Source organism: Strongylocentrotus purpuratus, unplaced genomic scaffold (assembly GCF_000002235.5).
Source record: "Strongylocentrotus purpuratus isolate Spur 01 unplaced genomic scaffold, Spur_5.0 spur5_scaffold_12, whole genome shotgun sequence".
Lineage (NCBI taxonomy): Eukaryota > Metazoa > Echinodermata > Echinoidea > Camarodonta > Strongylocentrotidae > Strongylocentrotus > Strongylocentrotus purpuratus.
Window position 1 is genome coordinate 7359900 of NW_022145597.1, and position 12520 is coordinate 7372419.

At 38.6% G+C, this 12520-nt stretch overlaps 1 protein-coding gene across 2 annotated transcripts in view; it reads right to left on the reverse strand.

Annotated features, from left to right (window-relative positions):
• The window catches only part of LOC589987 (protein bunched, class 1/class 3/D/E isoforms), a 40525-nt gene extending 28401 nt beyond the window's left edge, over positions 1-12124 (reverse strand). Inside the window, exon 1 of one of the 2 annotated variants that reach the window (XM_789612.5) lies at positions 11323-12124. In XM_789612.5, the coding sequence (XP_794705.2) occupies positions 11323-11462 (140 nt within the window). In that variant the 5' untranslated portion in view covers positions 11463-12124. Of the gene's footprint in view, positions 1-708; positions 824-11322 lie in introns of those variants that run through there. The other variant, XM_011680330.2, reaches the window with a different exon arrangement.
• Positions 12125-12520: the final 396 nt, after the last annotated feature.

Here is a 12520-nt window from a genome sequence, read left to right on the forward strand (position 1 = left end):
TTGGAAATTAACATAAAACTTTAAACTTGTCAATCTACTAGCACATCTATAAAGGAATGGTATCTTGATCCCCATGTGTACATGTAAAAAGTAAGAAGTCCAAATTTGACAAGACATAATTAATCGTCTTCACTAAACATAAACATCACAAAAAGATATTGAATACATATATTATACAATAATTTATCAAACTCTAGGCCTATGAGATTTCCTGAGGTATCCCACATTGCACATCAAATACATGCAAGGAGTCTAAATTTGACAAGACATAATATATCGTCTTCATTAAACATAAACATCACAGAAAGATATTAAATATGCAATCATGTATCACACTCTAGGCCCATGAGATTTCCTGAGGTATCCCACATAGCACATCGAATACACGCTTCGCTAATGTGTACAGGCAGTCATCCCAAAGATCCAAGGTTGGCGCATACATATCTGATCGGGGATCAATACGAGATACGCCAGACAAACATCCCAGCCGGGCTGGACGACCATGGACGACCGTGGAATGTAAACAAGAGGCACAACATCCGTGCTCATCCTCACCCTCACAAATCAATACGAAGACACCATGAACAAACAAATCATTACACATACGGGCTTAACCAAACCAAACCTCAACATCGACAATCTTATAGATACAGAGGCGTGCGAATCTCACGGGTGGACACGCGAGGATACGAAAGGGAGGTCGCTTACGGTTTTTTCTTGGTCAGTGTGGTTTGGGTTCCCTCATCGCAGGGCTTATCCATGAATACGCTGGGCGAGCGGGAAGAAGCAAGCGGACTACGTGCATTGGAGAGCAGGGATGGTTGAGTAACTGGAGGATGGTGATGATAATGCCTGGGCTGGCTGCCTGGCTCGCTCGCTATAGCCTGATAGTTAGGTATGAGGGGGATGCTATATTTGTATGATCAAGCCGTTGGTTAGTCTCCCGACAAAGACCAGGGTGTGCCTGACTGACAGGAAGACTTTTCAAGTGACCTATTCAAAATGCTCTGAGCTAACATACATAGCTCTCTATAGGCCTGGGATTGTCGGTGCTTGGCATTCGAGTGTCCACATCCTTTATGCCAAGATTAGGATGGGAAGATGATATGCAGAGTACAAGCAGTGTAGAAAATAAATTTGATTATCCGAGCTTACATGTATTTTCAACAGATTTTTTATGAAACACATATTTCACATCGCTTGATGTTCGATGGCAAGCCTTACTGTATTCAAACAGATCTTTTAATGTTTCCCAGAGCTAAGCTGCTCACTGCTCTCTCACATGTATTTTGGTTGCTCGGTACAACTATTATTTCCTTTCCTCTTTTAGAGTTGTGTTTAGAATTACCTCCTTTTGTATCTATCAAAACACAATAAACATTTGTATCTATCAAAACACAATAAACACAACTTAAGGAAAGGAATGATTTCACATACATGTAGCTACATAATATCTTATCAAACATTCAAAACGAAAAGAGAGGCCCCACATTCGATGCAAGCCTAACTGTATTCAAATGGTTCATCAATCTAATTCATTATATAATGAATTCACCAAATGCACCTTCACCGAACACTACATGTATCTACATATTTCACAGGGCTACTTCTTCATATTTTACACTTTCTAAAATCTTTCGCTCTGTCGGCATCCTCATCGTACAAAACTGATTTCATGTAACTTACTCAACTAAAGCTGGTATGACCGCATTTTACCATAACTATAATTGTTAATGATTATGATTATTTCTTTTTGTAAATTGATCTGTAAACTTTTACCAGTGAAAAATTAATTTCGAAAGGATAATAAATGCTTAATATCAATTTCAATTTGTCCCCATTAATACTTTTGTTATGGCTTGTGAATAAGAGCAAGGTGATGGAAAGACTACACCCAACTACAGTCCTTAAGGCTGAGTTTGTCAACCCGAAAGTACATGTGCATAATCTGGTATAATCATGACAAGATAATGAATGACCTGCCTGACTGAAGAATATACCTGATGTCTTTTTCGGCATCCAGGTACGCTATACGAGATACGCATACTGCTGAACGACCTTTGAACTCATGAAGGCACCTCGCATGGCTTTACCACCTGGGCAATGAAGAAAACACACCTGTTCCTAATACTAATTATGTCTATTATGTAATACTTGTCAGAAAAAATAATAATTGATCCATAAGCATTTTTATTGTCAGTTTAAATCCGATAAATGCAACAAAAAAATGATATCATTGATTTGTTTGCCCCTTGAAAAAACTTTTAAATTAGTGATTCTTTTAGTAAAAAAGTAATCATGATAAATAAGTGATTTTTGCCAGCATACAGTTTGTATACATCATCTCTTGAAAGCCAGAGAGACATTAAACTTGATGTGAAAGTGTATGAGATAAAGCCCTTCTGGCCAACAGCATAATAAAGGACTCCCTAAAAACTATCATGCTTGCCTGCCATAGCAACATCTCTTTCATTCCATTACTCAAATACAAAGAAACACACACACAGTAATGCCCTTCGATGAATCATTTGTTTGTAGGGGATCAATGTTTGGTTGATGACAGTTGTATTTAATCCTCGTCTTAAAAGGTTGCGTGAACTAGGGCAAAGGGTCGTTGGCCAAGGTAAGCGTAAATACTAGCCATACCAAGGTTTGAGCTTATCAGCCAGTATCATTCCGACTTCATGCCGTGATTTCAAGGGGCTTGGTGGATCTCCTAAGTACTGCATAACCAGGAACTTTTATGACTTGTTAACAGCGGCCCTTTTGCGCTACAAACACGGGTGAATCTGGACCACTCGCAAGATTTGTGAAAGTTATAATCATGCGAAACATGATGGTTCTAGGGGTAATCAAATACGTCTTACAATGCCAGAGGGGCGCGGGTAGGGAGTGGGGGGGGGGGGGCTGTCATCCTGAATTTACAAACGGTCAGTTGCCCTTGAACTTCTGCTAATGTCCAACCCATCCTATATAGGTCAAGCAGATTTAAAATTGATTCTGAGTGTCAGAAGAACACAGCCTGTGTCCAGAGACTACCTCCAGCTTGGCTTGATGCCTAAGATTACTGGCTGTTGGGTAAAGTTCAAGGAGGACGACCATGGCTCCATTCACACTGAAATAAAAAACCATCGGGTTTTTATGACATTCTAGTGGTTTCGTCATAAGTTGCTAAGCAACAACCCATAAACACAATGAAAAACTCATCTCTGGAATGTGTTGTTTTTTTAAACGCCAGGTTTTTGCAGTGTAAATGCTCGCTCTCAAAACATGGGTGAATGATTCCGTTTTTTGGGGTCATGTGACTCTCCCCGCTTCTATGCTAACTCATGCAGCGCAGCGACAAGCACACAACTGAAGAAACAAAACAAAACAGAGCTACCAAAAACCAGCAGTTCCTAACGGGTTTTTCTAGTAGTGTAAATGACACTTAGTTTTAAACAAAAACATGATGGTTTTTCAAAATGTTTTTTGTAGTGTGAATGGGTCCAGAGAGAGAGGGAGCTGGGGATAGGTGCTCAGGATACCAATCAAATGGCAAAGGGTTCCTCCGAAAACAAGGTGAAGGGGGAAACACAATACGCGGCTGGGTTGTTGACTCCCGTCTAAATAGCAGCAATGAATAGCCACTTCCCGCACAGAAATCTACAAGAACACTACTCGGACGTAAAATGTAGTTGTTGACCATCATCTTAATACGAGCAATGAATAATGAATTATAAGTGAATAGCTACTTTCAAAACAGAAATTTAGAAGTTCAGAGTCTACTTGACTGTAGTTGTTGACCTTCATACAATGTTGTTGTTGTTGTTTTTGATTTTTTGCGCGTGCCATCAGTTGTGAATATTTACGCCAAAATCTGTTCGCATAAAAAGGGGGAAGAAAAGAATAACCGTTTTAAGCAGCTTTAAATCGAGAGCAAGGAATTATAGGAATGGCCACTTTCAAGACAGAAATTTAGAATATAAACAGGGCTGGGGTTGTTGACTTAATTTCATCTAAACAGAAACAATGAGCTGCTGATCTTTGAGACAGAAATACAGTTTACAAAGGTTTAGTTGTCTAAAAGCATCTAAATAGCATCAATAAATAGCCACGTTCCAGACAGAAATTCACAGATAGCATCTGTTAAAAGCCAAAAGGGCATTAACTCATATCCCCTGAACACCAAGGGCTCAGGGTAAATTGGCCCCAGAAATGCCAAGAAGAGCCCCTGAAATTCATAAAAGAGTCCCCCAAAATTGCATAGAGTTCGATGCAAAACAAAATAAAGAGTGTCATTTTCATGCAAGCAAGCTTGAAAAGTAGCCCCTGAAATTGTTCAAGTATTTTTTTCCCTGCTGAACACAGAGTCAACGCCTTCTGCCTCCAGATGACAGGGAGGGAGTTTTGGACTCCATGACTCAACAAAATATTAGCAATGAATAGCCACTTTCCAGAGAAAAATTCACAGAAAATAGCCTCTGTCGAGTGCCAAAAGGGCATTGACTTGGTGTGAAGTCCTTCTGGCCAAACGAACATCACATTCTTTAACACATAGTTTATGTCCTTTTAGCTCAAAACAGATGATAATAATAATAATAATTATAATAATAAATTTATATCTATAGCGCAGCTTTTATACAAAATATATTCAGCTGCGCTGGTTCAGAGCTCCTTTTTTTTTATACTAAATTCTGCAAATAGGATCTCTCAATTGAACAAAAGGGTTTTTAATTTGGCTTTGAAGACATTGAGAGATGGAGTGCTTCGTATTTCTCTTGGCAAGCTATTCTATAGTTTTGGGGCAGCAATAGCAAAAGCACGGTCCCCGAGAGTTACTTTAGTTTTGCCATGGTGAATCTGGAACAATAAGTTATCTGTGGAACTGCGCAGGCTACGACTGTGTGACTGGACTTTGATGGGAAGGAGTTGATTGTTATTGAAATAGGAGCAGTGAATAGGCACTTTCCAGAGAAAAATTCACAAAATATAGCATCAGGTGAGAGACAAAAGGGCATTAATTCATATCCCCTTTTTCAATACTAAACACAGATTTAACGCCTTCTGGTTCAAAACAGATGACAGAGAGGGAGTTGTGGACTCCATGACTCATCAAAATATGAGCAATGAATAGCCACTTTCAAGACAGAAAGTTGCTGAATATAGCATCCGTGATTCACTTAATATCCCCTTCCATAGAGTTAATGCCTTCTGGGGCCAAAAAGACAATGTATCTCTTAAATCTAAAACTAAAACGAGCAATGAACAGCTATTTTTGAGGCAGAAATTTACAGAAAACAGGGCTGTAGTTGTCCACTCTTGTCTCCATACGTACAAGCAATGAATAACTAATTACGGGGGCAGAAATTTATGGGCTAGAGTACAGAGAGGTGGTTGTTGACTTTCATGTCAATAGGTGCAATAAATAGTCCGACTTAACAGAGAGCCGTCATCTAAGACAGGCCGATATTGAACAGGCATATCAAGCGGACAACCTTAGATTCTGTTTCAAAATCATAGCCAAGCACGATGCCTATCCGATCGCCCTCTCCATCACGAAGGTGGTGTTGTGATATTGAGTTGGCATTGATCACATGTTTCATGGCAACCAATCAAGAACAGGCCTGCCTTCATCAGCTCTAGTTTGCCAAATAACCCGCTATTTTCAGACTCTGGATATTATCCCGAAGCTCAAAATTGCGTCTTCACCAGACCAATACGCTCATCAAAAACTAGCTCGGTTGGGCGCGAATTGACTCTCTATTTCCCAAATAGCAGGATGCTTTGGAAACAAGACCAAGATTTTTCTTGATATTTTCTCAATTAAATAACCCGCCATTTGCAACTGGGGCGGATGAAGATGCAAATGGACTGATCCGGATAGTTAAAACAGCGGGTAATTTGGCAAACTCGCGCTGATGAAGACAGGCCTAATGAGCTTTTACCATGCCTCAAAGTGTCTTGAATGATCTGGTCGTTAGATGGAAATGCTATTATTATTATTATCTTTGGAAATAAATTCAGAGAAAAGCACATGGGGTAGTTTCTTCATCTAAAAAATGTAGAAAGGAAAAAATGTAGAAAGGAAAACATACAAATCAACAACCAAGTAATTCATACCCCTTGTAAATTTGATGTTTTTGTTGTTGTTGCTTTTTGTAACTGAAGAATGAAAGGTGGATTGATTGAATTAAGGTCTTTCTTGAATAGTTTTAGATGTAAGCTTTAATATGTCACATTTCTCAAGAAACTAGATTGGGACAAACCAATTTTTCACATACTGAACAAATTACAAGACTTGGTATCAAAGGGTCTGCATAATTAGTTGTTAACTGTTCATGTAGTTTCAATTTTTTTCTTCAAAATTCTCACAAACCTGGAACTACTGTACACCTGAATCAAGACTAGTACTATAATATTGTCAACATGTTACAAATAAAATGAGATGGACCATACATAACACTCGTCATAATAAAATTATATCCCACTCATTGGGGATTGCTTTTCAAACCAAGGGATAGTAGTCTGTATTCCATACACCATGATCTTTCCGATGTAGAAACCAGACTTCCTTCATTTCCAATCCTCATAGTTTCAAGAGTACAACAATATCATTATTTGGAGAATTAGTCAATATTAGTAACAGAAGCAACATCACATCACAAAGAACCAGAGAGAGAAGTAGACAGAAAGCCTTGATTGCCAGTGTCTGGAACAGACAAGGCATCTAGCAAGCAAGCAAGTCGGAATTAAACAAATAAGGAGAAGAAACTCCCAAAAGAGCAAGCTACATGTATATTGGGGGGGGGGGGGGAGCCGACCCAAGGCTTATATTCCACATCAAACTATTCTCAACTACCATCTCCAATGTTTCTACCAGTAACTATCTCCCACTCAATGGTATCCATGACATAATAAAACATAAACCTAGAGAACAATGGTATGTTATTATTTGGAGGAGAAAGACAATAGGCCATTGTTGTAATGTAATCAAATTTAATGCATAAGTCTTTGTTAAGAGCCTCATTCCACATTTTTTCATTCACCTGTTATAAATAAATGTAAATGTATTACAGTCAGAATGCAAATTACATACATTAGTTGTTGCTAGGTAGGACAAACATTATGGCTTGCCCTACCTAACAACACGTAATGCATATACAGGTAAATAAAACAATTTGTAACAAAGCTCTTAACAAAGAACAATTACGCATCAAATTTGATTACATTACAAAAATGGCCTATTCAGGATTCATATTCCACCATAAACTTTTCCAACTCCTCTTTCGCATGCAACTACCAGTACTTCTCACCCACTCAATCCATCATATCCATTCACATATTCATGAGGCAGACATGGCATTCAAATGGCAGAGGTCTCGGTGTCATGGAAACAAGGCTATGAACACCACGTAGCAGAAGATGAGGGAGGGATGTTTAAAGGAGGCAAACTCTTCTACCAACACAGATACATACCACTTCATGCTGAGTTAAAGGGAGTGTAGCTTGGCAAATACTGGTTTTAAAACGCCATCTACGTCTTCTTTTGGACAACTGCAGGTAAACGAATGGACCTGATTAGCGGTAGTCAGCGACTTAGTCTCTACATGGTCAGCGTTCGCAAAACAGACCAAAGTTCTCCTCGCACTTCTGTTTCGCGTATGTTGCACGTGCGTGATTGCTGCAGTCGCGTCGTCCGTGTACACGATTGGCCCCCCGAGTCAGGCCACGGGAAAGACATGTAGTCTCGTCAGTCTAAACTCATGAGAAGGTTGAGCTCTTGTTATGCGATGTGCATCAATCAATTGAGAAAGGTAGATTATAAAGGCATAAAATTGTGTATCCCGAGGTTTTGAAATCTTGAACATACAAAATGTCCATTCTTGCTTGAAAACACCTAACAGTGAACAGCACTGAACACAGAAAGGGGGGGGGGGGGGGAAATGGGACTACACATGCATTTTGCATGAATGCTTATCCAAAATCGTAAGCTCTTTGTTATCATATTTCAAATAAAAGGGCATTTTGGGGGAAACCCCTTTTTTATGGGGAAGTTGTGACATTCTTCGCAAACTAACACAAAGAGTGAGAAGACTCACCCAATACATGTATTTTTCAACTTTACCAAAACTAAACCTTCTTTAATCTCCATCCTACCTTTTGTAATGACTTTCATAATCCCACTCAATAATATTCATAGCTGTTTACTACGCTGCTTACAAAGAAAAATAATGCCACGCATATTTAGAACTGAAGGTCTACTTAGAATTGGAATTTTATTTGTCCAATTTCATGTTGAGAGCCAGGCGGGCATTGATGCCATGTTAGAAGTACATGGGTTAACATCCTTCTGGCTCTCAATGGTGATTTAACCCATTGCTTACTGAAACTAGGTTGTCCCTGTGTTAAGCTTATATGACTTAGATAATCAAGTAGTTAGTGGGATAATAGATCTATGTAAATACCATGAGGGAGAAGAAGAAAACAATAAACAAAAATACCTTAAAGGGAAAGTCCACCCCCAAAATAAGTTTGTTTCGATAGAGGCAGAATAATAAGAAAATCAGCTGAGTGAAAGTTTGAGCAAATTCTGAATGAAAATAAGAAAGTTATGAATTATTGAAGTTGTGATCAATCAAATACAAATTGGCAACTCTGTGACTTATTATACAAGCTCTCCTTCATTTGCTTGTGCATAATATTCCATAAAATCATGTTTTCTTCGTTATTGATGACGGAATATATATTTGTTCCTTGCAGGGGGAGTATAGAAACATATTTGCAATTATTATATTTAGGGTGCATGTATGGTTGAAATTTTTCTTGAGGGAAAATGAAAATTTTAGATTTTTTTAGTACTGAGCAAATGGAAGTTGAGCTCGCATGATACGTCATAGAGTTGCCAATTTGTGTTTGATTGATCACAACTTCAAAACTCCTAACTTCCTTATTTTTAATCGGAATTTGCTCAAACTTTCACTGACTTGTTTCTCTCATTTTTCTACTCCTATTAAAACTAACTTAATTTCAGGGTGGACTTCCCCTTTAAGCAAGTGGGCAGTGAGAGCATGGCTTAACATTCTTAATTTATCTTGTTTGATTGGAGTGAATTGTAATTGGGAAGGGAAAAAAAAAGGAGGTCAACATACAAACAAGTTGTAAACAACTGATGATCCAACACAAAAATAAATTTGCATGTGTTGACAACATACATCTTGAAAGAAATTGTCTTTACCCTTGTTTTGTCTTGTAAAAATTTGATAAGGTACTCTCTTAAAAAAAAAGAGTGAATTTTCACTCTATTTTCACTTTCTTGGGAGTGACGTCCGTGATCACTTGTTTAGGAGTGAAAATCGATTGATTTTAGAGTGCTCTCTAAGAAGAAAAGAGTGAATGTTCACTCTATTTTCACTACATTTTCACTCTCCAGAGGAGTGACGTCCGTGATCACTCAATTTTTTTTACAGAGTACATTTGCCAACTGAGACAATATGTAACAAGTCTCTCTCTCTCACTCTCTCTCTTTAAGATCAAACACAAAACATATATTTATACTCATAATAAAACAATTAATTTGTAAAGCATCTTCAAAGAAATTGGCTTTACCCTTGTTTCGTCTTTAAAACAAAATCTGATAAGGAATCTTTACCAACTGAGGCAATACATAACAAGCCCCTTCCTAACAAACAGAAAACTACCCCCCCCCCCTTAAAAAAAAGTATTGAAAATTTGTTTTAAAAAACAAAACATGTACATGTTGATGGCTACTTGAAATCAGAATTGTAATGAAGCAGTTTGATTGGAATTATATGTACATGAGCGTGCAATCAAGTGAATGATGCAAGATGTAGAAATTACATCCTTTTGTGGCTAATGTTCATAGTAATGACGTGGCATGACTCACACTAAACCCATGTTGGATTGGGAAAGTACATGAAGTTCGATAAGGAGACAATTTTAAAAAGATGCTGAATTTAAAAGAGTTGAAGAGACGAGGGAAGAAAGTAAAAGAAGTTCATGACAAAAGAGCTAATTTTAAGATGATGCTGAAAGAGAAAGAGATAAAGAGGAGAGAGTATAAGATATTCGATAAAGGCACAATTTGGCTGAAAATGGAGAGGGGGAGGAAGTAAAAGAAAAATAAAGAGAGGAAGGAGGGAGTACAAGAAATTGATAGAGCGACAATCAAAAGAAGATACTGAAAATGAAACAGAAGAAGAAAGAGAAGGGAGAAAGTAAACAATTTTAATAATGAGAGAATTTTAAGATGATGATGAAAATGAAGGAGTTAAAGAGAGGAGAGGAGAGAGAGTACAAATTTGATCAAGAGACAAAACAAATCAAAAGGAGATGCTGAAAATGAAAGGTATCTTGATAAGGAGAGAAGAGAAGTGGGAAAAATACAACAGAGACTGAGAAGTAGTCCCCACATACCAGGAGTACAGGATGTACTTATGTCACGTCCAACATTTGCATGTCAAATAAAACTATACAATTCAAAAGTTCAAACACAATAATTGAATGTCACCAACTAGAGGTGGTTATTGAAATGAAGATATGACGAGGATAAATTTGATGTGAAAGGGCTGGCCCAAGGTATTTGTTCATTTCATATTCATACATAAACAAGTGTAAATTAATAATGAAAATTGTATGTACCATTTTCCTTGATATTTGTGATCTAAGCTCTATTTAGGGTATCAAATTAATTCATACAGGTACATGTACATAGGCACATCTGCTTTAATGACCACCTGTCTACAAAGACCACATTTTTTCCCATTTCCCTTGAAAATGGTTTCTCATTGAAACATGAGCTAAAGAAACCTGTCTACAAAGACCACTTTCCCTTGGGCAGTCGCTATAGATAGGTTTGACTATATATAAAAATATTTGATTTTAAGATTGACAACATTTTTATAATACTGAAGAATAATATACCTTGAACCTGTCCTAAATGAGACAAGAAAATTGGTCTTTATAGGCAGGTGGCCAGCACAGGTTCCTCTTGTACTCTGTTTCAATGAGAAACACTAGACAAGGGAAACAATGATTTTGGATTTTATAGACGGGTGGTCTTTCTATACAGGTGGTTCGGTAAAGCAGGGTTCACTGTAGTTATCATATCATGAACGTCTAGTATTCTTTAAAGCAGAAAGAAGAAATAGAAAAGATATCACTCTGGAATTTGTTTAATTGGGGAGGGGTGGAAAACAGAATGGGTGTGTCAGAGATGTATCAAATGACGTAATTTATTTAATTTAACCGAGTAAGTTCCACCTGTCTGAATTAACAAATGTAATTAGGAGAACCAATCAGGCAGATAAATACATGGCTAACCTTTGAAAGACCATAATAATAGCCAGCATGGCCTGGTCCACATCTTGGTAATCAAAGGCGCTTCCATCGGGCGAGAAAGCTGCCACGCCGACATCGTTCTTGGTGAGGAAGTCCTTTCCTACGTCTAAGATTGGCTTCATCTTCCGACAATAAAACCACGGCAGAAAGAACTCTCTCGAAATCAAACAACGCTGCAAAAAATGGTCCGTGTCTGCGATCGTCGTCGCCGTTAAATCCTCCTCCTTTCCCAAAAGTCACAGATTTCACACTGATTCAATGCCTCATGGCCGGGCGTATTTGTTCCTCACGTCCAGACGGAATGTTTGAGATGGAAACAGTTTGGATCCTGATAGGTATTAGGACATTTGGATATGAATATTTGACAGTAATGAGTTGTACAAAGGTATATCCCGCACTTGTGACAGACAATATCGATTCTGTGCTGGCTGGTCTCGGGATGGGTTGGGATGGATGCACGAGGAGTGTCGATGGTGATCATCACAATGGCGGTGGCTGAACATCCATCTCCTCTCTCACCCTCTCTCTCTCTCTCATCCTCTCTTTCCTCACCACCGCTCTCGCACTCTCCTAGCCATACTCCTCCCTGTCCGTCTCCCTGCTGCTCTCTCTGGTGCTCTCTCTGCTGCTCTCTCTCCGTTCCAATCTTGGTGAAACCTGTGCATCAGCCTCATAGACATGTTAATCAGGGAAATGACGTAGGTAACGCTCTGCACGGGAACCAATGTTTTATCGGTAAAGCCCTTTTATTCAAGGATGAGAACAACCAGCTAATTTCACATTCATGTCCATGAACATGATCGAGCCAAACCAGGCGCCGTCAAACCTGGATGTGATCGAAAAGCTCCATATTCAGGGATGACAATGAGCAAAGTCAGACAATAGACTCCGTACCCCCCCCCCCCCCCCCCCCCCGCCTTTCATTTTGCTACCCTCCCCCTTGACTTCCCTCCAAATCCATCAGCCTGTTTTGACAGTCTATATAAAGTCTGACAAAAAGAAACTAAAGCCCTAAATTGTATGGAAGACATCAAAACAAGCAGAAAGTCACCAAAGGAATAAAGGTAAGAACATCAAAATACGCCCCTCTGCTCTTTTGTCTCCTCAGAATGGCCCTTTATTACTTCCTCACTTTTTGACTTTTTGTGCCCTTTATGACTATGCTATCAAGGAAAATGAT